A 27,950-nucleotide genomic window follows, 5' to 3' on the forward strand; every position below is an offset into this window, starting at 1 on the left:
ACTAACCAAACTAATGTACCGTTAGTTTAATTGTGAAAGCACAAATTAATATAAAACCTTTAAACTTCAAGTTTGTTTGCCTTTTGTTTTGTGAAGATGCCGCGGCAAGAAAGTGTGTGTGTGCGTATAATTTCTTGTGTTCGGTTTTTTCCACTGTCTTCGCCTACTCTTCTTATTCACAGACAAGTAATTCCCCTTCCCTTTGTTTGTTTGGACTTTTGCGTAACGGCGAGTTCCGAAGGCGCAATTTTCTTCACTATCATTCTTGACGCAAACCAATGGGATACTAAAACAAAAACATGAATTCGCCTTGGCTGTACAGAACTTGTCAAAAGACACGAATTGCCATATCTAGAAGCAAACAAGCTGTGTTGCCACTAATTTGTGACTTTCATTTAACAATCCAGTAATCGAAGTCAGAGGATTTATTGTGAGACATTTTATCCTGATGAAAAGGTAACAAGTTGGTAACAATATAAAGGGTGGCGCAAAATTAACCATTTAACTTTTTACGAACGTGCTCCATTGCTTGTATGCTGCAGCTGTCTAGCTCACAAGTGTCAAATATGATTGCCATAGGACGATATTTGCAAATATTATAAATCTTTCCATAATTGATTAATTTTGCGCCACCTGTTATTACAAAAATAATGTTTATTAAAGCGAAATAGAGTTTTTATAATATGTATGGTAATTGTTGCTGTAGCAGTAAGAGAAGTCGTAGACGGTGAATGCTACCATAACCTGCCATAACTTTGAAATCAAGACGCACATTCATTTTTCAGGACATCTTGGTTAAGCTAAGCCTTTTCTCTACTCTTTCAAGCCTTTATCGAAAAAATAAGGATGCACTTGAATTGAATTTAATTTAAATTACATTTATTTTCTGTATACAATTTTGTATAATTCAATAAAAATATCCGCGGTGCAAAACTTTTGTTCTTTAAACAGTTCTCATGTTCAGCGCACTTGCCGTACGTCAAAAGTAGAAAGTTGGCAGTTTTTGTGCATTCGGGCATGGCATACAGAACGGACGCACCGCCTTCGACTCAAATACATATACTCTATTTGGTATCAGTTATATTCGTTGCAACAACAGTCGCAAGAGTCCCATTGAGACAGGCTTATTACACAGAAATAGACTATTGTGAATGTACCATGAAAATCAATTGGGGACATTCTTGCTTGGGAGATTTGAGCTAAACGTAAAAAAATAAACAATTTTACAAAAACAAATATTTCCAAGCTTTAATTATGCTTTTTGATTTAGGAATATCTAAATTTGTACATATTTTAGTGTTTTTGATGCGATTTCTTATGATATTTAATAATTTTTTATACAGCCATGTTACATGAAATATAGTTTTGGAATCAGATGGTCTCAGCTGTGTGTATGTTTTTTTAGAACACAGGCACTGCCAAATGGTAGTCTCGCACCCACCCATTCGGCTACAGCGGTCGCTATATACAAAGTGTAAAATATTAGCCGTTTTGGACGCTCCTTTGAAGGTTTTATGCAAATGATTACAGGTATGAATAACATACCATCGTCGTTTTGGTAAAGATAAAAATTATATTATTTTAAATTTTTTATACAAATAAATGTGCTTACATTAAAATCTATTCGACTTGGTACTTGTCTAGATATCTCCTTCTAATTTGCAATATAACCTGTAATCATTTGCATACATTTCATTTATTGAAATTAGAAGGAGATATCAAGACAAGTACCTAGTCGAATAGATTTTAATGTAAGCACATTTATTTGTTTAAAAAATTTAAAATAATATAATTTTTATCTTTACCAAAACGACGATGGTATGTTATTCCTCTCCGTAAGACTAGTCATGTCTAAACTGTTTTCTTTAAAAAATGTTTGGCTCCCCGATAACACTGTTTCAGCAGACGCATCTACTCCTGTCAACGAATTGGACTGTTTTCTGTCAACTGTATAATCCAGTGGAGGTTTCGGCTTTCTACCTAAAGAAAAATTGCCACTCTGTTTGGAGACAACTGGGATAAGATTTTCGGTTGATTTTGTTCTAAGGGAACACCAAAATAATTTAAATAAAGCTTTTTAATAATTAATTATTTTTTACTTACACAGTTTTCAGTACAGCCAATTTTGGTATATTTTTCGTATGTGTTTTTTCGCCTGAAGCCTCTAACGCTGCTAATTCCTCCGGATGAGTTTTTTTTTTGTGCGTACGACAATTAGCCCCATTGGCAAAAGTTTTATCGCAGAAATCGCATGAATAAGGTTTTAGTCCACTATGGAGTATTAAATGATTTTTCAGCGTTTTGGCACGTTTGAAAGCCCGCCCACAGTAGTCACATTTGTGGCGCATAACATCAGAATGTACGAGCATATGTAAGTTTAAAGTCACACGAGAATTCAGTTTTAAACCACACTCACTGCAGATGTGCTTTTTAGAACTGTGCGTGTCCATATGTTTCTACAAAAATTCATAATTATTTTTCTTTACACAATATGAATTTCCAATTACCTTAAGGCGCGTACGATTTTTAAAACCTTTCTTACATATTTCGCATTCAAATGGTGCCAGGTCTGTATGTGTAAGCATGTGTACTCGTAGTGTAGCTTCCGTTCGTGTTCCTTCACCACATTCCTCACAAATAAATGGACGAATATCTTCATGAACAAACTTTACATGTTTCGCTACATAACCTTTTGTCTGAAATTTTCGATCACATTGTGGACATGGAAATATTCGCTTCTCAGAGAGTGGTCGATGTGTTTTTATATGCAAATTCAGATCAAATATAGTCTTAAAGGTTCTAGGACATTGTGAGCATGCCAGAGGTTCTAGTGCCATTCCATGTCTTTTCTTCATATGTACACGAAAATTGCCACGACGTTGAAAATGAAGTGAGCAGTCGCTACAAAAGTATTTGTCATCAATTGACCCTACCTCGGCATCAGGAACGCACTTTTTGATCTTTTGCTTATGACTACTTTTGCCAGATCGTTTACGGTTATCATCCATTAGTTTTAAGTTATTATCTTCCTTTGATGATTCTCCCTTTTCATTTATGAATATTTTGGTTTTGAATAACTTATGTTTTTCTTTAGAATTTATGAAATTAGAAAGTTTACCGTCACTACTTTCTTCATCACATTCTTTTATTGCACAAAATGGCTGGCCCTCAGCGGTCTCTACGCCAATTTTTCTGATAAAAGGATCATTTCCAGCTCCCTCAGGTTCTTGTGCATAGTCAACTTCATCGTCTTGGATGTCATCCTTCGAGATTTCTTTTATTAGTTTAACTTCAAAATTGTGCATGTTAGCCATATTTGTTTGATCAATCGTCTCAGTAAAATAATCTTCTTGATGTTGGTGCTTGTATAATTGAGCTGGATCTTCCTTCAAAATTCCATATTTTAGTCGAATAGACTGGAAATCTGTATCGTTACTGAATTGAGCACTTTGCAGTGCAGCATACATTTCTTGCACTTTATCAACACGTTGATTAAAATCTAGAAGGGTTGTCACCAATGAAATGCACTCTGTGCATAATAATTTGGGCAGATCATCATCGTGTTTAATCTAAATAAAATGTATAATTATAACAAGTGAAATGATTCATTTAAAGTTTATTCATACTTGCACGCAAAAATACTTTCCAATTGCTACGGCCATTGTACATCTATTATCGTCACTTTTGCCCCCCGAGTAAGTTATTTGTGGTTGATGTTCATAGAAAATATTTTCACTGTGTGTATCAATTTTTGCGCAAAGTCGACACCAATAGTGCCAATCTGTGAATGCTGAGGTGGTGTTCAAGCTTTTTTCGCCGACTGATGTCGTTGTTGTTTGCATGGCTTGCCCTTCTTCTATATTCATTAATGAATAATGAGTAGTTTTGAATCGCAGCTATAATTGTTTATAATTTTTCCCCCTTGAATAGTTGGCGATGAGACCCTTTTGTTTTCAGAGGTGAGATTTTATCGATAGTTAAGAACGTCAATAGCGTTATGCGATCAGGCAAGGACAATCTATTACATGGTACATGTGATATCAATAGATCAGCTGATTTGTTTATTCTTTCGTTCCACGTTAGGATGCCAGCACAAAATGAAATGACGAAAAGCCGTTCCATTCGTATCATCGTTGTGAGATTTCAACTTCAACTGTATGTCGGCTGTTCAACGCAGTTCGTGCTAATTTTTTTATTTTTCTTTTCTATTTTCGTTTATCGCTATATTCTAATGTACAAAACTTTCGGCAAGCATTACCTTTAGTATTCTATACACCGTGGGGACAATCGAGATGGAACTTTGCCTGCGCCTTCGTTTACTGGCGTGTTAGGTTTTATAATTCATACTATTTATAAAAATGTTGTAGTATCGTAATAATACGTTCACATACGCATTAATCACCTATAAATCCACAAAATTAATCTACCCGTTCACATTTGGCAGATTACCTGCAAAATTGACAATCAGCAGCCAATACTACTTTAGAGGTTTTTCTTCATAAAAATTATTTTGGTGGAATATTTGGTGTTTTTGGTTCCTTTAATAATTATTAACGATATGAAGAAAATACAAGGAGAAAGAATAGCTAATTTAATTGCGAAATTGGCTGGTAATAACATTTAGAGGAAATCGGCATGCGACGTCTACTGAGGTTGCAAAAAAGTATGGCAGCAATACGCATTAAAAATTCTATTTTACATTTTACAATAAGTAATAAGAGGACAAAAAGTTTATGGACACACGCTTTTTTCTGTAAAATGAATCCCTAATCCAATTCATTTAGTTTTTATGATATTTAGTTTGATGTTTCTCCTTACATTCGTAATAATAATTATCGATAACATAGAAAACCAACCCTATGTCAAAAAGTGTCGTTATTATCTAGGATAATTTTATAATCTCAGATTTTGGCAGAGAAATTTGGTATGGGACATCTCGCTTTTTAATTACGGATTTTGAGTTAAGCGCGAAAAAGTAGATCATCTACTTATATGTGAACGTATTATAAAATATATAGTGACAGTGGCGAAAAATTTATTATTTTTATAACATTTTTTCTTCCAAATTTTCACTTTTTATGAAAACATTTAATTTTTTTAGTCCAAAATTTCACTACTTTTGAAAATAATGATTTATCGATTCATCGTACGAATTTTTATTTCAAATTTTCAATTTTTATGAAAATATTATTTTGTCAGGTTTTTTTTTATTAAAATTTTTCACTATTTTTGAAAATAATGATTTATCGAAGGCCAAAGTTTAATTTAACTCTTTTAAAAACTACAAAGTTCTATCGAAGTTCATTGTTGGTTGACTGGGTTTTTTCGGTTCTCCTTTATTTTTTTTCTCACTAGCGTTCCTTTGACAGTTCTTCCCGCACATTTATTTCGCACGGTATTACAAACGTTTAGAAGGATATTTTTAATAATAGATTTTTAATCAAATTCGTAGTATTATTGAGTAAAAATAGCAAATCGTGGATTAATAAAGAGTGTTAATAAGTGAATATTGTTACTTTTCTGTGTTTGTATTTAAGTAAAATAAGTGTGTGTTATGGGGCATTTTTTCAGGCTTATGTAAAAAAGAAGCATTTTTAACGTTAAATATTGCTATTAATTCTTAATGGTAATTTATAAAAAGTACTATGAATCAAAATGCTGATATAGTGACTACATTTGTGTTATAATTTTTGAATTCGGTCCACACACTTAGACAATATAATTAAATTTATCGTGGTAGCAATGGAAAGCCAACGGTAACGGAATGCTCTGTCTTAAGAATTTCGTTAAATTTGAATTTTCCTCACATCACAATCGTCATGAGTTCTTCTACTAATAATCATAATCACTCTAATTGTAAGTTTTTAAAACCGGTCACTGCGATCTTATACATTTAACTAATTTAGATTTTTTATATTGTATATGTGGAAATTGTTAACACACTTCTTCTTTGTAAAGTTATTGAACTATATTTTTATCATTAGTAATGCTTGTTTTAATTTATCCTGTAGACAATAATTTTTTCCCAGATTTCTTCAGTAGATAACGAAATTTGTGAATCATCCAAGCCATTTTTTTTTTTTTTTTTTATACGTAACAGACCTACATAATAGTACATATATTTTTTTCAATCAAGTTCCGTTTGATTGTAGTGTTTTTATATTGTATGCGTTAGTATATTATATTTTCGCAATTTTTGGCCAATGGGGTGCAACTCTACCAAAAGTTTTTATATTTTTATGTTGAGTATTTTAATAAATAAATAATAAAACTAACAAATTATTTAACTACGAGCAATAAATAATTACGACATGTATATATGGGAGATTATTACTTGAGCCCTTTAAAATGTTTGGTTTCAGCTGTAATTGCCCGAAGTTCGTTCTAATGTTTAAATAAAAGCAGTTTTGCGACTTTATACTCGCTAATTTACTTACTTTCAATTTCTTAATAAAAAATGTCATGTCACTATCTCGTAAATTTTAGTACATTTATGAGTAGTCATTTTTATGGCATAAACACACTCGGAGATTTGCCATTACCTACCGTGGGACATAGACGTCGTAGAATGGAAAGAATAAAAGTCATTGAAATGTTTGAGTTGCCTAGTTGTGGAGTAGAAGTTACCACGCTTCTAACCCCTCCGCCACAAACCAAATGGTAAATAAATATTAGCCGAAAATATTGCCGGCCATACTGTGCTTGTGCAGATTTTGTGGATATCAGTTTCCCCTTTATCAATTTCGTAAACTTCTTTATATTTATTTAAACTAATTAACCTTCAAAAGCAAATTAATTTTTTTACTTTACCAAAATGATGATTGTTTATTACTTCCATTCGGAAAGTTGCCTGCGTCTGAATCATTAGTATTAAACATTGTTTTACTTTCAGAAAGTCCTGTTTCAGCAGATCCATCTATCTTTATCACCGAATTGGAGTCCTTTGTGCCAACAGTACAAATAGGCTTTGTTCTAAAAAACAAATTTAATATAAGTGGAGCTTATTTCATTTAAAATAATTAACTATTTTATAGCCATTTTTTACTTACACTGTTTTTAATGCGGCCAGTCTGGGTATATTTTTCGTGTATGTTTTTTCTCCTGAAGCCTCTAATGCCGCTAATTCTTCCGGATGTGATTTCCTTTTGTGAGTACGACAATTGGCCCCATTAGCAAAGGTTCTGTCACAAAAGTCACATGTATAGGGCTTTAGACCACTATGGAGTATTAAATGGCTTTTTAGCGTTTTGGCTCGTTTAAATGCTCGCCCACAATAATCACACTTATGACGCATAATATCAGAATGTACGAGCATATGACGATTTAGAGTTTCACGAGTATTTAATTGCAAGCCACATTCTCTGCAGATGTGCTTACTGGAACTGTGTATCTGCATATGATTCTGTAAATAATCTATCAATGAATATAATTTTACCAGTTAATTATCTATTTGTTTTTTTACCTTTAAACGCGCCTGATTTTTGAAGCATTTCTTACATACTTCACATTCAAAAGGTGCCAGGTCAGTGTGTATAAGCATATGTTCACGCAGAGTAGTTTCGGTTCTCGTTCCTTCACCACATTCTTCACAAATAAATGGACGAATATCTTCATGAACAAACTTTATATGCCTGGCTACAGAACCTTTTGTCTGAAATTTTCGGTCACATTGTGGGCATGGAAGAATTCGTTTCTCTGATAGTGGGCGATGTGTTTTTATATGAAAATTCAATTCGAATACTGTCTTGAAAGATTTATGACATTGAGAGCATGTCAAAGGTTCTAGTGCCATTCCATGTCTTTTCTTCATATGTATACGATAATTGCCAGGACGTTGGAAATGAAGGGAGCAGGTGCTACAAAAGTATTTGTCATCAGTTGACTTTACCTCGGAGCTAGTAATAAACTTTTCTAACTTTTTGTCAAAACTATTTTTGTTAGATCGTTTAAGATTAGTATCCATTAACTTCATTTTTTTATCTTTCTTTGACGATCCTCCCTTTTCATTGGTGTTTATTTCGGATTTTAATAACTTATTCTTTGCATTCAGAGGTATGAAATCAGATAATTTACCATCATTACTTTCTCCATCACATTCTTTTATTGCACGAAGAGTCTGGGTTTCAGAGGTCTCAACGATAACTCCGCTGGCAAATGGATCTTCACCTTCCGTGCCTTCAAATTCAAGTGAATGACTAACTTCATCTGTTTGGATACCATCGCTTGAGACTTCCGTTATTAATTTGATTTCAAAATTGTGCATGTTTGCCACACTTGCTTCATCAATCTTTTCAGTAAAACAATCTTCTTCATGTTGGAGCTTGCATAATTGAGCTGGATCTTCCTTCAAAATTCCATATTTTAGTCGAATAGACTGAAAATCTGTTTCGTTAATTAATTGAGCCCTTTGCAGTTCAGCATACATTTCTTGCACTTTAACAACACGTTCATTGAAATCTAGAAGGGTTGTTACCAATGAAATGCACTCTGTGCATAATAGTTTGGGCAGATCGTCATCGTGTTTTATCTAAAGGGAATATACAATCATTACGAAAAAGTAAAAGGATAAAGTGATTCATTTAAAGCTTATTCATACTTGTACGCAAAAATATTTTCCTATTGCTACGGCCATTGTACATCTATTATCGTCACTTTTGCCCCCCGAGTAAGTTATTTGTGGTTGATGTTCATAGAAAATATTTTCACTGTGTGTATCAATCTTTGCGCAAAGTCGACACCAATAGTGCCAATCTGCGGATGCGGATGCGGAGGTAGAAGTGGAGTTGTAGTCTTTTCCGCCGACTGATGCGTTTCCTGTCTGCATATTTTGCTCTCCTTTCTATATTTATTAATTAATGAATCGTAGTGGTAGTTGTTTATATTTCCCTCAATCTTTCAGTGGGTGGCGATGATACTCCTTTTATTTTCAGAGATGAAATTTCATCGATAGTTAAAAACGTTAAATAACTGCATGCGATCTGGCATGGGCTATCGGGTGTTTTCGTAAGAGTTTGAGAACTTTATGTGATAAGAAACAGAAATATTGTTGCAATGAATTTTATTTTTTATAGTCTGGTAGATAATTACATGGCATTTATTTTTTGACTATGACATCTGACATATATTCGCCACGGCTATGAGTTTCATGGTGTATTCGATCAATCCAATAAATCGATTGTTAAGCGCGCTGTATGGCAAGTTGCGCCGTGTTGTTGGAACCGAACGTAGTCGATATTTAGTTGTTTAATTTTTGGAAACAAAAATTATATCAGCATGGTTCGATAGCGATCGCCATTCATCGTTAAGCTAGATATACACGAGGCAACCGCTGAAGCAACGTGTTGCCTTTGTTTAAGAAACACGTTGCGACTGTTGCTTCAATCTCAGTATTGTGTATAACTGTGGTGCAGGAACGGTACAAGCGGAAGATACGTAAAATTAAATTTTTTAAATGATCGACGAAATACATACGTAAAATTACTTCTCTTATTATAATTGACGGTAGCATTTTTATCAATTTTATTGTATTCATTTTTTAATTGTTCGTATGCTTTTTTTCAAAAATTTTTATTTTTAAATTTTTTACTACTTATATCCCACAGCTCTCTCAAATTTTTATATTCGTTAATAAAATTAACATAATTTTCATTATTTTCAATTGCCATTTTTTCCTTTTTCACTTTATTTTACTCCGCACGAACCTTCTTCTTCGCTTGTATTCAACGAACTGAACGAGTACGGCAGCTCTTTCCTGGTTTCGAAAGAAATAGGGACCAACGATGCCGCGAGCGTGTAAACCGCATGTAAAATGGACCAAGTGCTCAATGAACTTTTCGAACAGATTTATTTTTTTCAAACTAAATTTCCACATTTTGAAAGTGTTGTTCTGGTGTTAAACGCATGGTGAAAATAATTGAGAAGGAATGCCCAATAACAGACCGTTATACGGCTCTCAGCGAATTTGACAGAATCAGCTGACCTGATCAGTTTGACATAAAGCCAAATATATATTTATATAGTATGGTTACTGACGATGAGAAATAAAATACAAATAACTAGGAAACGTGCTAAAAACAATCCGTGCTTATTTTGTCCTTAAAGTTTTAGTATATATGTATATATTTAGTGGACACAAGGTATAAATACTGTACAAATTGTGCCTTTATCAACTCCTGTTTAACCACACATACATATGCCATCATTTTTTTTTTTTTCATTATGAATGCGTAAAATAAACCTATGCTGAAAAGATTTTGAATGGTGTGGCCAATATCAGACAGTTAGCCGGCTCTTAGCTAATTTGACAGAATCCGCCGATGCGCTAACTTAGCTGGGTAAGGGAATCGGTTTGTTTACGAAAAAACTAAGAATGTTTTAGTGATATATGAAAAAAATCAACACGGCCTTCGCTTATGTTGCTCCGTTGCTATCTGATTGGACGAGTGCGTGAATACATGTGAAATGATCGTGTAGAATCCCTCGTGATGCGGCAATCTAAGTTGCTGGCATAATTTTATTTTTGACCATAGTTATTGGCCAAACCTGGTAATCTATCATCCTTAAAGTAAACCGGATAGAAAAAAAGTACCACACTCTTCGTCTTCCTTATCTTGGCTCTTGATTCCATCCCTTATCTAGCATTCAAATCAGCCAAATTGGCTCGTAAGAGAAAATAGCTGTGCGAGTCAATATGCTCACCGCTTCAGTAATCGTATAGAAAGCCAGGGTTTGCATTAACTACTTCGTAGCAGCAATATATGTATATATATATATAATTGGCGCGTACACCCTTTTTGGGTGTTTGGCCGAGCTGCTCCTCCTATTTGTGGTGTTCGTCTTGATTTTGTTCCACAAATGGAGGGACCTACAGTTTTTAAGCCGATTCCGAACGGCAGATATTTTTATGAGGAGCTTTTTCTTGGCAGAAATACACTCAGAGGTTTGCCATTGCCTGCCGAGGGGCGACCGCCATCAGAAAAATGTTTTTCTTAATTTTGGTGTTGCACCGAGATTCGAACCAACGTTCTCTCTGTGAATTCCGTATGGTAATCACGCACCAACGCATTCGGCTACGGCGGCCGCCAGCAAAATCGACGAAAATATTGCTTTGCTCTCGCTACTACTCTGAACTTGAACAGATGAGTAGTGGAGTAAGTAGTAAAAAACGTGGGATCAATTGTTATACTCCGCCACTCTACGTTTCCTTACTGATAGTAGCTCAGAGTAATGGCAAAAAAACAAAAAAAAACGCCCAGTGCTCTCTGTAGTTGGAGTAGTAGTGAAGAAGTTGAAATCGGCCAGATCACTACTTGCGAAGTTATTCATGTTTACTCCAGCCACCGCCACTACTATCGCTTCTGTTGATCAGCTACTATTCCCTTAGCTACTATTGAAGCAGTGTTTGTTTTTGTTTTGTCAGATGCATTCTGTACGCGTTTTTGCGGGGATATACTAAAAATATACCCGCCAAATTAGGTATGTCAGTATACTGTAGGTTAAAAAATATATTTGCACATCAACCCAACGTAAACAATAATACACTATTTGCCAGAGGTTGGATATGAACGCTGACATCTTGAAAATAAAAGTAACTTACTTGGTTAAAAGTCCGGTCCACAAATTAATAAAAAATTAAAATTACTAGACAATATAAACGCGAAGCTTGAAAGTCTTTATTTAAGTTTCTCATTTTATTGCACAAGTAAATTGCCTTCAAACAAACAGCTGATTTTGACGTAATAAAAATTCAAAAGCAAAAACGAAATACCTGTATGCATGTTTTCAATTATATGCGAAGGCCATCGCCTGTAATAAATTCGCCTTGGCGTACTGTGCTTGAAAGTACTGTAGCAGCCGATGAATTTATCGTTGTCAAGGAACTGGAGTGATTGGCACCAATAGCACAATCGGGCGGAAGTTTCGATTTCCTTCCTAATAAAAGATCATCATTCTGTTTGGAGACAACAGGAATTAGGTTTTCAGCAGATTGCGTTCTGTAAGAAATTCACATTTAATGGAATTTAATCTTTAAGATATTTTTTACTTACACTGTTTTTAATACAGACAATCTGGGTATATTTTTCGTGTAAGTTTTTTCTCCTGAAGCCTCTAATGCCGCTAATTCTTCCGGATGTGATTTTCTTTTGTGAGTCCGGCAATTGGCCCCAGTTGCAAAAGTTCTGTCACAGAAGTCACATGTATAGGGCTTTAGACCACTATGGAGTATTAAATGATTCTTCAGCGTTTTGGCTCGTTTAAAAGCTCGCCCACAATAATCACACTTATGACGCATAATATCAGAATGTACGAGCATATGACGATTTAGAGTTTCACGAGTATTTAATTGCAAGCCACATTCTCTGCAGATGTGCTTACTGGAACTGTGTATCTGCATATGATTCTGTAAAGAATCTATCAATGAATATAATTTTACCCTTTATTTATCTAGTTGTTTTTTACCTTTAAACGCGCCTGATTTTTGAAACCTTTCTTACATATTTCACATTCAAAAGGTGCCAGGTCAGTGTGTATAAGCATATGTTCTCGTAGTGTTGTTTCGGTTCGTGTACCTTTACCACATTCTTCACAAATAAATGGACGAATATCTTCATGAACAAATTTTATATGTGTGCTTACAGAATCTTTTGTTTGAAATTTTCGGTCACATTGTGGGCATGGAAATATTCGCTTATCCGACAGTGGCCGATGCGTTTTTATATGATGGTTTAGTTTGAATTCTGTTTTGAAAGATTTTTGACATTGAGGACATGTCAAAGGATCTAATTCATATACAATGCCATGTCTTTTCTTCATATGTACACGAAAATTGCCAGGACGTTGAAAATGAAGTGAGCAGGTGCTACAAAAGTATTTGTCATCAGTTGACTTTCCCTCGGAGCCAGTAATAAACTTTTCTAACTTTATACCAAAACTACTTTTGTTAGATCGTTTACGATTAGTATCAATTAACTTCAATTTCTTATCTTTCTTTGACGATCCTCCCTTTTCATTTGTATTTATTTCGGTTTTTAATAACTTATTCTGTGCATTCAGAGGCATGAAATCAGATAATTTACCATCATTACTTTCTCCATCACATTCTTTTATTGCACGAAGAGTCTGGGTTTCAGAGGTCTCAACGATAACTCCGCTGGCAAAAGGATCTTCACCTTCCGTGCCTTCAAATTCAAGTGAATGACTAACTTCATTGGTTTGCATACAATCGGTTGAAATTTCAGTTATTAATTTGATTTCAAAATTGTGCATGTTTGCCACACTTGCTTCATCAACCTTTTCAGTAAAACAATCTTCTTCAGGTTGGTGCTTGCATAATTGAGCTGGATCTTCCTTCAAAATTCCATATTTTAGTCGAATAGACTGAAAATCTGTATCGTTAATTAATTTAGCTCTTTGCAGTTCACCATACATTTCTTGCACTTTAACAACACGTTCATTAAAATCTAGAAGGGTAGTTACCAATGAAATGCACTCTGTGCATAACAATTTGGGCAGATCGTCATCGTGTTTAATCTAAATAAAATTTGTAATTACAACGAGTGAAATGATTCATTTAAAGTTTATTCATACTTGCACACAAAAATATTTTCCTATTGCTACGGCCATTGTACATCTATTATCGTCACTTTTGCCCCCCGAGTAAGTTATTTGTGGTTGATGTTCATAGAAAATATTTTCACTGTGTGTATCAATCTTTGCGCAAAGTCGACACCAATAGTGCCAATCTGCGGATGCGGATGCGGAGGTAGAAGTGGAGTTGTAGTCTTTTCCGCCGATTGATGCGTTTCCTGTCTGCATATTTCGCTCTCCTTTTTTATATTTACTAATTAATGAATCGTATTGCGAGTTGTTTATATTTTCTTCAAGCTTTCAGTGTATGGCGATGATACTTTTATTTTCAGAGATGAAATTTCATCGATAGTTAAAAACGTTAAATAACATCATACGATCTGGCATGGCTAACTATCGAGTGTTTACTTAAGAGCTTAAGAACTTTAAATGATAAAATATACACTTTAAATGTTAGAATAAACAGAAATATAGTTTACTAATTAGTTATCGGGAAGCGGAAGGACCATAATTATCAATATTGATAGTTCTCATGCAGCTAAAATGACACCCTACAAATGGGAAACTCTCCCTTTATATGTGACTGCGAGTTTACTTCGAATTGAAACTCATTTTTATTAAGCATATAAATAAAACTATTGTTGATTAATTCGTCGTGCTTGCATTTGTTAGCCATAATTTTTTCTGCATCGAGGAAATTTTATTGCATGTATTTTGATGAGGTAATACACTTTTATGTTCCCAGACGTAAATTTCATTTTGATGTGCTCAAAGTTGATTTAAGCAAAACGGTACGTAATGAAAATGCACCTATAAATATACTGGTATCTGAGTACTACTTCTAACATTTTATACACTTTCATTTTACCATTGCTTGATAAATGTATTGGTTTGTAAATAGATAAATAATTAATTACATATATTGCTTTGCACACGCTGATTAATTCATAATTTGTAAATTTATAGGAATGTAGTATGATTTTTGTCGCTGTACTTTAATATAATATCAGCAACAAACCGCGATCTTCATTTTTAGAACATTTCTTAGTTCTTATTTAATAAATTGTTCTATAAATGAAATTAGTCTGATGAGCAATCATTCCCACTTCAGTTGTGGCTCTGTTATCGAAACGATTCCGACAAAAACCAACATTTCAGTGTATGAAGAGTCATGGTGTGATGATAGTATATTTGTTGGTGTGGCATAGCCAGAAATTTAAACCCCAGATTTCCAAAAAAATTTCTAGTAACCTCTCACCACACCCTATGCCATAGAAGGGGAAGGCTGGATCATTGAAAAATGGAATCGTTCATGAGATAGAAACTAAAAGCTGCCACGCTTCTTATTACTCCGCCATAAACAAAATTGTAAAACACTGAACTTTGCCCGAAAATATTGTTGTCGGTATGAAACTAGCGCATACTTTGTTCATACCAATTTTCAATTTATCTATGCATTTTAGAAAACAATCTTATATTTATTTAAACGAATTAACTTTCCAGAGCACATTGTTTTATTTTACCAAAACGACGATTGTATATTACTCCTTTCCGAAAAGTTGCCCGCGTCTAAACTGTTCTCTTTAGAAGTTGTTTGACTTCTTGAAAGTATTGTTTCCGCAGACGTATTTATCGTTGTCAAGGAACTGGACTGGTTGGCACCAACAGAATAATCGGACGAAAGTTTCAATTTCCTACCTAATGAAAAATTACCGCTCTGTTTGGAGACAACAGGAATTAGATTTTCAGCAGATTGCGTTCTGTAAGGAATTCAAATTTAATTGAATTTAATTTTTAAGATATTTTTTACTTACACTGTTTTTAATACAGACAATCTGGGTATATTTTTCGTGTAAGTTTTTTCTCCTGAAGCCTCTAATGCCGCTAATTCTTCCGGATGTGATTTTCTTTTGTGAGTCCGGCAATTGGCCCCAGTTGCAAAAGTTCTGTCACAGAAGTCACATGTATAGGGCTTTAGACCACTATGGAGTATTAAATGATTCTTCAGCGTTTTGGCTCGTTTAAATGCTCGTCCACAATAATCACACTTATGACGCATAATATCAGAATGTACAAGCATATGACGATTAAACGTTACACGTGAATTTAACTGCAAACCACATTCTCTGCAGATGTGCTTACTCGAACTGTGTATCTCCATATGATTCTATAAACAATCTATAAATGAATGATTTTACCCTTATATATACAGTTGCTACTTACTTTTAGACGCGACTCATTTTTAAAACCTTTCTTACATATTTCACATTCAAAAGGTGCCAGGTCAGTGTGTATAAGCATATGTTCTCGTAGTGTAGTTTCGGTTCGAGTACCTTCTCCACATTCTTCACAAATAAATGGACGAATATCTTCATGAACAAACTTTATATGTCTAGCTACATAATCTTTTGTTTGGAATTTCCGATCACATTGTGGGCATGGAAATATTCGCTTTTCCGACAGCGGCTGATGCGTTTTTATATGACGATTTAGTTTGTATCCAGTTTTGAAAGATTTATGACATTGAGGACATGTGAAAGGATCTAATTCATATACGATGCCATGACTTTTCTTCATATGCACACGATAATTGCCAGGACGTTGGAAGTGAAGTGAGCAAGTGCTACAAAAGTATTTGTCATCAGTTGACTTTCCCTCGGTATCAGTAATACACTTTTCTAACTTTTTGCCAAAACTATTTTTGTTAGATCGTTTACGATTAGTATCAATTAACTTCAATTTCTTATCTTTCTTTGACGATCCTCCCTTTTCATTTGTGTTTATTTCGGTTTTTAATAACTTATTCTGTGCATTCAAAGGTATGAAATCAAATAATTTACCATCATTACTTTCTCCATCACATTCTTTTATTGCACGAAGAGTCTGGGTTTCAGGGGTTTCAATGATAACTCCGCCTGCAAAAGGATCGTCACCTTCCGTGCCTTCAAATTCAAGGGCATGACTACCTTCATCGGCTTGGATACCATCACTTGGAATTTCCGTTATTAATTTGATTTCAAAATTGTGCATGTCTGCTATACTTGCTTGGTCAAACTTCTCAGTAAAACAATCTTCCCCATATCGGTTCTTATATAATTGAGCTGGATCTTCCTTCAAAATTCCATATTTCAGTCGAGTAGACTGGAAGTCTACATTATTACCGATCTGTGAACTTTGCAGTTCAGCATACATTTCTTGCACTTTAACAACACGTTCATTGAAATCTAGAAGGGTTGTTACCAATGAAATGCACTCTGTGCATAATAATTTGGGCAAATCGTCATCGTGTTTTATCTAAAGGAAATACACAATCATTACGAAAAAGTAAAAGGATAAAGTGATTCATTTAAAGTTTATTCATACTTGTAAGCAAAAATATTTTCCTATTGCTACGGCCATTGTACATCTATTATCGTCACTTTTGCCCCCCGAGTAAGTTATTTGTGGTTGATGTTCATAGAAAATATTTTCACTGTGTGTATCAATTTTTGCGCAAAGTCGACACCAATAGTGCCAATCTGCAGAAGCGGATGCGGAGGTAGAAGTGGAGTTGTAGTCTTTTCCGCCGACTGATGCGTTTCCTGTCTGCATATTTTGCTCTCCTTTTTTATATTTACTAATTAACAATCGTATTGCGAGTTGTTCATATTTCCTTCAATCTATCAGTGGATGGCGATGATACTTTAATTTTCAGAGATGAAATTTCATCGATAGTTAAAAACGTTAAATAACATCATACGATCTGGCATGGCTAACTATCGAGTGTTTTCTTAAGAGCTTGAGAACTTGAAATGATAAAAAAAAGAAATCTTGTTGCTTTGAATTTTTTTTGTTATAGTCCGGTAGATAATTACATGGCATTTATTTTTTGAATATGATATTCGGTCTATTCGATCAGTTAATCGCGCTGTATGGCAAAAATTCAGTCGCCATGGTTCGATAGCGATCGCCATTCATTGTAACGGCAGCTCTTTCCTCATCTCGAAAGAAATAAGGACCGATGATGCCGCCAATGCTCCTTGAATTTTTCGAACAGTTTTATTTATTTTTTTCAAGGTAAATTTTCAAAATTTGGAAATGTTGTTCTATTTAGTATTAAACAATTCATGATGACTTGCCCAACCTTACTTACTGAAACCTTACCTAACTAACACAGTTTGCCCTTCTGCTAACAAACCATAGTTATGACGTACGGTGCACTAGACAGGGCTAGTTTACTAGTTATCGGGAAGCGGAAGGACCATAATTATCAATATTGATAGTTCTCATGAAGATAAAATGATACCCAATAAATGGGAAGCTCTCCCTTTATATGTGACAGTTGGCCGTGAAACTCGTTTGAGAGTTAGCAACACTGTCCATCTTACCAAATGCCGAGCTGCCAGAAATAAGTTGTCAGAAATAATTCACGAAAACATTCCGTTTGTCCGTTAATGCAAAAGTGACGCCGTTTATATCTTTATAATATTTTTTTCTAAAATAAATTCAATTATAACGAATTAAAAGACATTAAAGGCCTTTGTTTTTATAATTTTCCCAAAGCATCCTATTTCAAAGCCTCTCGAAGTTCTTCGCCAGTGTCTTAAAAGATTCAAACCGTTTATTTCTGAATAATAATGAATGCTTTGTTTAACATTTACCTGCCAGTCAAATAGCAGACAACCTTTAAATTTTTATAACTTACAAGTAGTTAACAAACAAGTTAGTTAACCATAAAATATTTATATATACAAATTAACATATAAAAACCAACACCCCGTTTTCAATAAAATTAAAAATGAAATGACGAACTAAAAGTAGAAGCCGAAAAGGATATAAGAGACTTTGGAAACTTTAAAAACTCCCCTTAATTAAATTATTACATTTCAATTGTAAATAGTTTAAAACAAATAAATATAAACATATAAATAGCTACATTTTTCCATTATCGCAAAAAGGGAACACCTTTCGTTAATTGTTTTTAGTGACTTACTCTGGCAACCCGCCATTTCGACTATCAGCTGTTCATCAGCCCAGTGATAGGCAGAATACAAAGAGAGTTTAGCATTAAAAGAGAGAGTTTAGCAGCTTATTATCTAGGGAGGAATTTCGCATTTAGTTATCTACTTCTATGATCTTGCCTTGAAATATAACCGATTAACAAGGTTTGAAAATTTATTTCGGAAATTAAATGCTCGAACGGGTAGGTTGGTCTTCAATTTGAATTTAATATGCTGTATACTTTGTGTGTTGTAAAATGGGGTTTTCCTAATATTAAGACATGTTGTAAGTATATTTTTACAAGTTGAGCGTACCACTTGATACATCTTATTGTAAATACATATCTCGACTCGATAAGTGGGAATAAGCTTCTGGGAGTTTTCTTCGAATCGAAACTCATTTTTATTAAGCATATAAATAAAACTATTGCTGATTAATTCGTCGTGCTTGCATTTGTTAGCCATAATTTTTTCTGCATCGAGGAAATTTGATTGCATGTATTTTGATGAGATAATACACTTTTATGTTCCCAGACGTACATTTCAGTTTGATGTGCTCAAAGTTGATTTAAGCAAGTAATGAAAATGCACCTATAAATATACTGGTATCTGAGTACTACTTCTAACATTTTATTGACTTTCATTTTACCATTGCTAGATAAATGTATTGGTTTGTAAATAGATAAATAATTAATTACATATATTGCTTTGCACACGCTGATTAATTCATAATTTGTAAATTTATAGGAATGTAGTATGATTTTTGTCGCTGTACTTTAATATAATATCAGCAACAAACCGCGATCTTCATTTTTAGAACATTTCTTAGTTCTTATTTAATAAATTGTTCTATAAATGAAATTAGTCTGATGAGCAATCATTCCCACTTCAGTTGTGGCTCTGTTATCGAAACGATTCCGACAAAAACCAACATTTCAGTGTATGAAGAGTCATGGTGTGATGATAGTATATTTGTTGGTGTGGCATAGCCAGAAATTTAAACCCCAGATTTCCAAAAAAATTTCTAGTAACCTCTCACCACACCCTATGCCATAGAAGGGGAAGGCTGGATCATTGAAAAATGGAATCGTTCATGAGATAGAAACTAAAAGCTGCCACGCTTCTTATTACTCCGCCATAAACAAAATTGTAAAACACTGAACTTTGCCCGAAAATATTGTTGTCGGTATGAAACTAGCGCATACTTTGTTCATACCAATTTTCAATTTATCTATGCATTTTAGAAAACAATCTTATATTTATTTAAACGAATTAACTTTCCAGAGCACATTGTTTTATTTTACCAAAACGACGATTGTATATTACTCCTTTCCGTAAAGTTGCCCGCGTCTAAACTGTTCTCTTTAGAAGTTGTTTGACTTCTTGAAAGTATTGTTTCCGCAGACGTATTTATCGTTGTCAAGGAACTGGACTGGTTGGCACCAACAGAATAATCGGACGAAAGTTTCAATTTCCTACCTAATGAAAAATTACCGCTCTGTTTGGAGACAACAGGAATTAGATTTTCAGCAGATTGCGTTCTGTAAAGAATTCAAATTTAATTGAATTTAATTTTTAAGATATTTTTTACTTACACTGTTTTTAATACAGACAATCTGGGTATATTTTTCGTGTAAGTTTTTTCTCCTGAAGCCTCTAATGCCGCTAATTCTTCCGGATGTGATTTTCTTTTGTGAGTACGACAATTGGCCCCATTAGTAAAGGTTCTGTCACAGAAGTCACATGTATAGGGCTTTAGACCACTATGGAGCATTAAATGGCCTTTTAGCGTTTTGGCTCGTTTAAATGCTCGCCCACAATAATCACACTTATGACGCATAATATCAGAATGTACAAGCATATGACGATTAAACGTTACACGTGAATTTAACTGCAAACCACATTCTCTGCAGATGTGCTTACTCGAACTGTGTATCTCCACATGATTCTATAAACAATCTATAAATGAATGATTTTACCCTTAAATATACAGTTGCTACTTACTTTTAGACGCGACTCATTTTTAAAACCTTTCTTACATATTTCACATTCAAAAGGTGCCAGGTCAGTGTGTATAAGCATATGTTCTCGTAGTGTAGTTTCGGTTCGAGTACCTTCTCCACATTCTTCACAAATAAATGGACGAATATCTTCATGAACAAACTTTATATGTCTGGCTACATAATCTTTTGTTTGGAATTTCCCATCACATTGTGGGCATGGAAATATTCGCTTTTCCGACAGTGGCTGATGCGTTTTTATGTGACGATTTAGTATGAATCGAGTTTTGAAAGATTTATGACAATGAGGACATGTGAAAGGATCTAATTCATATACAATGCCATGTATTTTCTTCATATGCTTACAATAATTGCCAGGTCGTTGGAAGTGAATTGAGCAAGTGCTACAAAAGTACTTGTCGTCAGTTGACTTTCCCTCGGTACCAATAATACACTTTTCTAACTTTTTGTCAAAACTATTTTTGTTAGATCGTTTACGATTAGTATCAATTAACTTCAATTTCTTATCTTTCTTTGACGATCTTCCCTTTTCATTTATGTTTATTTCGGTTTTTAATAACTTATTCTGTGCATTCAGAGGCATGAAATCAGATAATTTACCATCATTACTTTCTCCATCACATTCTTTTATTGCACGAAGAGTCTGGGTTTCAGAGGTCTCAACGATAACTCCGCTGGCAAAAGGATCTTCACCTTCCGTGCCTTCAAATTCAAGTGAATGACTAACTTCATTGGTTTGCATACAATCGGTTGAAATTTCAGTTATTAATTTGATTTCAAAATTGTGCATGTTTGCCACACTTGCTTCATCAACCTTTTCAGTAAAACAATCTTCTTCAGGTTGGAGCTTGCATAATTGAGCTGGATCTTCCTTCAAAATTCCATATTTTAGTCGAATAGACTGAAAGTCTACATCATTACCGAACTGTGTACTTTGCAGCTCAGCATACATTTCTTGCACTTTAATTACACGTTCATTGAAATCTAAAAGGGTTGTTACCAATGAAATGCACTCTGTGCATAATAATTTGGGCAGATCATCATCGTCTTTAATCTAAATGAAATATATAACCGTTACGAAAAACAAGGAGGATGAAGTTACACATGTGATGTTTATCCATACTTGCACACAAAAATATTTTCCGATTGCGACGGCCATTGTACAGCTCTTATCATCACTTTTTTCAACAGTATAAGTCATTAGTGGTTGATGTTCATAGAAAATATTTTTACTATGTATATCAATCTTCGCGCAAAGTCGACACCAATGGTGCCAACCTGCGGATGCAGAGATATTGTTGTCCCTTTTTCCGCCGACTGCAGTTCCTGTCTGCATATTTTGCTCCTCTTTTTGTGTTTACTAATGAATGAATCGTAACGCTACTTGTGTATATTTCATTCCATCTTTCAATTGGTGTCGATGGGGCACCTTTTATTTTTAGAGGTGAGATTTCATCGACATTTTCTTCGACTTTATTGAAGTAATAAAATATCAAAATAGAAATATAATCGGTGGAAATCGATTAAACGCTGTTTGTTTTGCAGCTCTTTAACAGCTCTTTCCTTTTGTGTTATTATTACTTGCTGTTAATATCGATGATGAGGGAAAAATGTAAGTTAAAACTAAGATTATACTATGTTTTACAGCGATAGAGTACATGTACGAAGAATGCTGCTAGTGTGGCAATCCTGACTTTATATAAATCCGGGTTGTTTCGGTTAATCAGAGCCGACTGCCGTGGTCTTAGTCTATCTTTGTGGTTTGATAGCTAATTTCGATAAATTTGCTATACAAATTTGGGACGACGATTTATTCCGAGGTTATAATTGATTACATTAATTTTTTCGTAGATAATTGAGACCGAATTAGCTACAAATAAATGAAAAAATTCGTTTTCAAAATTTTGAGTGATGAAATATTTAATTCGAAGTGTAGTTGGGAATTGAATTACGGATGAACAAAGCATGATGTTGGTGTCAATCATAATCAAGAAAACTTTGTCTATCTCCGATAGCACAAGGCAAATAATCGATGCATTTCGTTTGGTACGCAACTCGAAAAGTGATGAAACAATTTCGACTCGGAAATTCCTTAAGATCGCATCAAATACTACGGTTGACCTAATATTAAGATTAATGAATATTATATAATTATATCTAATGTGGGGGATTCTGCTGTTTCCGTGGCGCCGCAATCTTATGGCGGATTCTTATAGAACTCGACAAAAGAAAACGAAATGAATGAGTAACATTTTTTGATATCTCGCTTAGTTTTCGAGATATTGAATAAAAATACTGTGGATTGCGTAGCCGGAGTTGGACTGATGAGGGTTATTTTTTTGAAGCGCGGCCGAAGGCCACCCACGCGAAAAAAAGTTCTACGCAAAAATACTGTGGATTGCGTAGCCGGAGTTGGACTGATGAGGGTTATTTTTTTGAAGCGCGGTCGAAGGCCGCCCACGCGAAAAGGAGTTCTACGCAAAAATACTGTGGATTGCGTAGCCGGAGTTAGACTGATGAGGGTTATTTTTTTGAAGCGCGGCCGAAGGCCGCCCACGCGAAAAGAAGTTCTACGCAAAAATACTGTGAATTGCATAGCCGGAGTTGGACTGATGAGGGTTATTTTTTGAAGCGCGGGATATCGAAAAATTTTACTCCTATATTTTGTCTTATCTCGCCGAATTCTATCGAAACTGAAGAAAAAATTATTATTATTATTTTTTATTTAATATCTCGAAAACTAAGCGAGATATCAAAAAATTTTACTCGTTCATTTCGTTTTCTTTTGTCGAGTTCTATAAGAATCCGCCATTAAATTGCGGCACCACGGAAACAGCAGTATTGCCCTAATGTGTACTCCATACCAATGTGCAACACATATTATTGGGTTGGGGAATAAGTTCATAGCGTTTTTATATTTTCTTTCATTTTGCAACGATTTGTTTGCTCTTTGGTAAAGGGTAAGGATTCATTAGATAGAACTCTTTCTGCTCTACAAAGCAATGTTAATTGTATTTATATTTATTTACTTTTTTAATATTTTTGAAGCTTAGAAATGGAATACCCAGGAGGCAAAAATTAACGCTCTTCTTTGCTTTTCATCGAGATCAAAAAGGTGCTGAAGCAGCCCAAGACATTTGCGACGTGTATGGAGAAGGTATCATAGGCGAGTCTACAGCACGGAAATGGTTTGCAATGTTCAAAAAATGGCGACTTTGACGTCGATAACACGTCCCGCAGCGGAAGACCTAATATATTTTTTTATATAACATTAATTGAGCTTCTCCGCAGGCTACATCAAGAATTGTTAAAGAGCTACCCTTGTCTGACATACGGAACAGGCAATGTGGGGGACCAAGACGGTCGGTTCTACGTAACCGGAACGATCCGGATTTATATCCGGCCAAGGACTGTCACTGCAGCAGCATACTCCGTATATGTGTGGTGGTTGCAGAGAACGTAAATTCATATGAATTTACGTTCTCTGGTGGTTGTTTATGCTGCTACAACAACAACAACCACCAAAAGCTGCTGTTCAAAAAACAGAATTAAAGACGAATTTCAACGAATCTAACCGTTCAGAAGATGAAATTGGTCACTTTAAGTAGCAGATACAAAATGTTTATAAATGAACGCTTGATTAGTTACAGAAGTAATGGATACCTTTGAGCGAATAGAACATTAAGTGGATGAACCTGAAAATTTTTAAAAAGCTGGCTTCAAAGATTTGCAATGTTGTGTCGAGTTTTTGACTAGAAGAAAAATAGTTATTAATGATGCAAAATTATTTGATGGATATTGCATTTTAATTAGTTCTTTGCAGTCGCAAGTTGATGATTTTTTAGGCATTGTATGCCACAAGGTTCCGTGGTTCAACCCTTTTCAGTCTTCTTGTATATGTATATTACTTCATCGCAAAGAGATGGGACTTCAGCATTGATATGTAGCTCAATCCCTTTGGCTGGCATGCTTTGCTGCGCGTCATTCCGTACACACTTATATTATATATGTATATAATTGGTGCTTACACACTTTTGGGGTGTTTAGCCTAGCTCTTTCTCCTACTTGTGGTGTACCTCTTGATGTTGTTCCACAAATGGAGGGCTTGAAAATTGGGATTAAAAATTAATTCTTTCGAAACACAAACGAAAGGAAAGGAAGCTCTGAAACCCGTGTGATACAATATGTAAAAACTTTGTAAAATTTATGCCAAGACGTTTTAGAAGAAGAACGAATTAGCTGATAAGGGAGTTTTGCAATATGTTATGAATGCATTAAATTTTCTATGAATATTCGTTTGGACATAAATCCCATAGTTTTGTTCATTTTTATTTTTCAGTATAAAAATGTTGAATGTATTTATAATTTTCTAATGGAGTATACCCTAAATAAATGGCAAGTGCTTTTTTCGAAATTTTAATAACTTACAGTTCCGAAATTCTGTTTTAATGTTTAACAGTGAGTAAGTACCACTAAGGGTTTGAGTCGTTGTGCGTATGATATTGTTGTTTTAGTCGAAGAAATACACTTGGAGGTTTGCCTATCGCTATTATTTAGAAACCACTCTTTCTATTTGATTTTTCATACCCTTGGTTTACCAGTTCTTTTTCTCGTAATGTGTTTAAATGCGTGAAAAGTAATGTTAAAACTATATAATCGCAAAATTTTTTCACAATTTTTTAAAGAAAAACCAAGTGTATATGATATTCGTTTGCTATCATATCAGCAAAACCGAGGTTTTTGTTGTTGTAACAGCATAAACGTTCCCATGCATGTTTGTGGACAGCTGCTGGAGTAACAACCTTTGCTTGGATATAAATTCGGGTTGTTCCGGTAATGTAATTAAAACCGACTGTCGTGGGAACTAGCAACACCGAAGAAATATTGTGGATGGCGAAATCGCACACATACTTTAATTTTTTAAGATAATAGCGAAAATCTAGTTTTCTCCACATTTGTGGTAATAAGTTCCTGCAACTTATAGATGTGCCAAAACAGAAAAAAAATTGAAAATTTTGGCCTATGTCCTTCTCATTGGTGGGTAGACGCTAATAAAAATATTGAGTTCCATGAGTCATATCAATCTAATTCAAATTTTATTCAGATCGGTTTGCAATGTATCTATGTTAGAAAACGTCCTTACATTTATTCAAACTACTTTACAGAAAAAAAATATTTCTTTCGCTTTCCAAAAACGTTGAAAGGTTGCCAACGTTTCAACTGTTCTCTTTCAAAGTTTTATCTATTTCAATTAATGTATCTTGCGCAGCCGACGAATTGGAATATTTTGTGCCGCCAGTTCTCTGTTTGGAGACCACAGGAACAAGATTTTCAGACGTTTGTGCTCTGAGGGAAATCCAAATTTAATTTAATTTTTTTTTAAGATAATTTTACTTACACTGTTTTTAATACGGCCAATATGGGTACATTTTTCGTGTACGTTTTTTCTCCTGAAGCCTCTAAAGCAGCTAGTTCATCCGGATGCGATTTTTTTTTATGAGATCGGCAGTTGGAGGCATTAGTAAATGTTCTATCACAAAACTTACATGTATACGGTTTTAGTCCACTGTGGAGTATTAAATGACTTTTTAGTGTTTTGGATCGCTTAAATGTTTGCCCACAATAATCACATTTGTGGGGCTTAATATCGGAATGTACGAGCATATGACGATTTAACGTTACACGTGAATTTAGTTGCAAACCACATACGCTGCAGATGTGCTTACTGGAACTGTGTATCTGCAAATGAACCTATAATTAAAATGTCAATAATCATTACCTTACGCCATAAATATCTGCTTATGTAATTATTTCTTACCCTCAGACGCAACTGATTTTTAAAACTTTTCTTACATATTTCACATTCAAAGGATGACAAACCAGTGTGCATAAGCATATGTTCTCGTAGTGCAGCTTCCGTTCGTGTACCTTTACCGCATTCTTCACAAATAAATGGACGAATGTCTTCATGAACAAACTTTATATGTGTGGTTACAGAACCTTTTGTCTGAAATTTTCGGTCACATTGTGGGCATGGAAATATTCGCTTTTCCGATAGTGACTGATGCGTTTTTATATGATGATTTAGTTTGAATTCCGTATTGAAGGATTTATGACATTGAGGACATGTCAAAGGATCTAATTCATAAACGATGCCATGTCTTTTTTTCATGTGCATACGAAAATTGCCAGGACGTTGAAAATGAAGTAAGCAGTTGCTACAAAAGTATTTGTCATCAATTGACTTTTCCTCGGTGCCAGTAATACACTTTTCTAATTTCTTGCCAAAGTTACTTTTGTCAGACCGTTTACGCTTATTATCCGTTAACTTTAACTTATTCTGATCATTTAAAGGTATGAAATCAGAATGTTTACTATCATTATTTTCTCCGTCACAATCTTTTATTGCACGAAGAGTCTGGTGCTCAGCGGTCTCAACGATAACTCCGCTGGCAAAAGGATCTTCACCTTCCGTGCCTTCATATTCAAGTGCATGACTAACCTCATCGGCTTGAATATCATCACTTGGAATTTCTTTTATTAATTTGATTTCAAAATTGTGTATGTCTGCTATACTTGCTTGGTCAAACTTCTCAGTAAAACAATCTTCCCCATATTGGTTCATATATAATTGAGCTGGATCTTCCTTCAAAATTCCATATTTTAGTCGAATAGACTGAAAGTCTACATCATTACCGAACTGTGTACTTTGCAGCTCAGCATACATTTCTTGCACTTTAATTACACGTTCATTGAAATCTAAAAGGGTTGTTACCAATGAAATGCACTCTGTGCATAACAATTTGGGCAGATCATCATCGTCTTTAATCTAAATGAAATATATAACCGTTACGAAAAACAAGGAGGATGAAGTTACACATGTGATGTTTATCCATACTTGCACACAAAAATATTTTCCGATTGCGACGGCCATTGTACAGCTCTTATCATCACTTTTTCCAACAGAATAAGTCATTAGTGGTTGATGTTCATAGAAAATATTTTTACTATGTATATCAATCTTCGCGCAAAGTCGACACCAATGGTGCCAATCTGCGGATGCAGAGATGATGTTGTCGCTTTTTCCGCCGACTGCAGTTCCTGTCTGCATAGTTTGCTCTTCTTTTTATGTTTACTAATGAATGAATCGTAACGCTATTTGTGTATATTTTATTCCATCTTTCAATTGGTGGCGATGGGACACCTTTTATTTTTAGAGGTGAGATTTCTTCGACATTTCCTTTGACTTTATTGAAGTAAGAAAATATCGAAACAGAAATATAATCGATGAATATCGATGAAACCCTGTTTCCACACCGCTTTCGCAATTAACTGTGACAGCTCTTCTTCCTATTATTTCTTA

General features: G+C 34.5%; 3 protein-coding genes across 3 annotated transcripts; all 3 read right to left on the reverse strand.

Moving 5' to 3' along the window:
* Window positions 1-1,664: 1,664 nt before the first annotated feature.
* Window positions 1,665-9,141, reverse strand: LOC129247511 (zinc finger protein 91-like). The gene is made up of 10 exons (XM_054886664.1): window positions 9,088-9,141; window positions 8,597-9,018; window positions 7,463-8,527; window positions 7,050-7,402; window positions 6,811-6,972; window positions 4,259-4,319; window positions 3,627-3,896; window positions 2,508-3,569; window positions 2,104-2,456; window positions 1,665-2,042 (listed from the first exon to the last, which is right to left on the reverse strand). The coding sequence occupies exons 2-10, from the start codon at window positions 8,822-8,824 to the stop codon at window positions 1,802-1,804; spliced, it is 3,795 nt and encodes a 1,264-aa protein (XP_054742639.1). The 5' UTR covers window positions 8,825-9,018; window positions 9,088-9,141; the 3' UTR covers window positions 1,665-1,801.
* Window positions 9,142-11,676: 2,535 nt separating this feature from the next.
* Window positions 11,677-17,254, reverse strand: LOC129247512 (uncharacterized). Its single transcript, XM_054886665.1, has 9 exons — window positions 16,951-17,254; window positions 15,811-16,881; window positions 15,402-15,754; window positions 15,111-15,347; window positions 14,505-14,523; window positions 13,588-13,884; window positions 12,460-13,530; window positions 12,048-12,400; window positions 11,677-11,993 (listed from the first exon to the last, which is right to left on the reverse strand). Exons 1-9 carry the CDS (start codon window positions 17,176-17,178, stop codon window positions 11,786-11,788), a joined length of 3,837 nt encoding a protein of 1,278 aa, XP_054742640.1. The 5' UTR covers window positions 17,179-17,254; the 3' UTR covers window positions 11,677-11,785.
* Window positions 17,255-19,268: 2,014 nt separating this feature from the next.
* Window positions 19,269-27,820, reverse strand: LOC129247513 (zinc finger protein 423-like). The gene is made up of 8 exons (XM_054886666.1): window positions 27,486-27,820; window positions 26,406-27,416; window positions 25,986-26,338; window positions 25,809-25,933; window positions 21,711-21,946; window positions 20,571-21,641; window positions 20,162-20,514; window positions 19,269-20,107 (listed from the first exon to the last, which is right to left on the reverse strand). Exons 1-8 carry the CDS (start codon window positions 27,696-27,698, stop codon window positions 19,867-19,869), a joined length of 3,603 nt encoding a protein of 1,200 aa, XP_054742641.1. The 5' UTR covers window positions 27,699-27,820; the 3' UTR covers window positions 19,269-19,866.
* Between the last annotated feature and the right edge of the window lie 130 nt (window positions 27,821-27,950).

This window comes from Anastrepha obliqua, chromosome 5 (genome assembly GCF_027943255.1).
Source record: "Anastrepha obliqua isolate idAnaObli1 chromosome 5, idAnaObli1_1.0, whole genome shotgun sequence".
NCBI classification, from domain to species: domain Eukaryota; kingdom Metazoa; phylum Arthropoda; class Insecta; order Diptera; family Tephritidae; genus Anastrepha; species Anastrepha obliqua.

Bases quoted from the DNA above. Each gene is read 5' to 3' on its own strand.
- LOC129247511 (XM_054886664.1), bottom strand. From the start codon at position 8,824: ATGCAGACAGGAAACGCATCAGTCGGCGGAAAAGACTACAACTCCACT. The intron at 4,320-6,810 runs GTAAAGTAAAAA...CTAACACGCCAG, and splicing joins AATAAACAATCATCATTTTG to TAAACGAAGGCGCAGGCAAA. The intron at 2,043-2,103 runs GTAAGTAAAAAA...GTGTTCCCTTAG, and splicing joins TTGGCTGTACTGAAAACTGT to AACAAAATCAACCGAAAATC.
- LOC129247513 (XM_054886666.1), bottom strand. From the start codon at position 27,698: ATGCAGACAGGAACTGCAGTCGGCGGAAAAAGCGACAACATCATCTCT. The intron at 27,417-27,485 runs GTATGGATAAAC...TATTTCATTTAG, and splicing joins GAAAATATTTTTGTGTGCAA to ATTAAAGACGATGATGATCT. The intron at 26,339-26,405 runs GTAAGAAATAAT...TTTTAATTATAG, and splicing joins AAAATCAGTTGCGTCTGAGG to GTTCATTTGCAGATACACAG.
- LOC129247512 (XM_054886665.1), bottom strand. From the start codon at position 17,178: ATGCAGACAGGAAACGCATCAGTCGGCGGAAAAGACTACAACTCCACT. The intron at 13,531-13,587 runs GTATGAATAAAC...AATTTTATTTAG, and splicing joins GAAAATATTTTTGTGTGCAA to ATTAAACACGATGACGATCT. The intron at 12,401-12,459 runs GTAAAAAACAAC...GATTCTTTACAG, and splicing joins AAAATCAGGCGCGTTTAAAG to AATCATATGCAGATACACAG.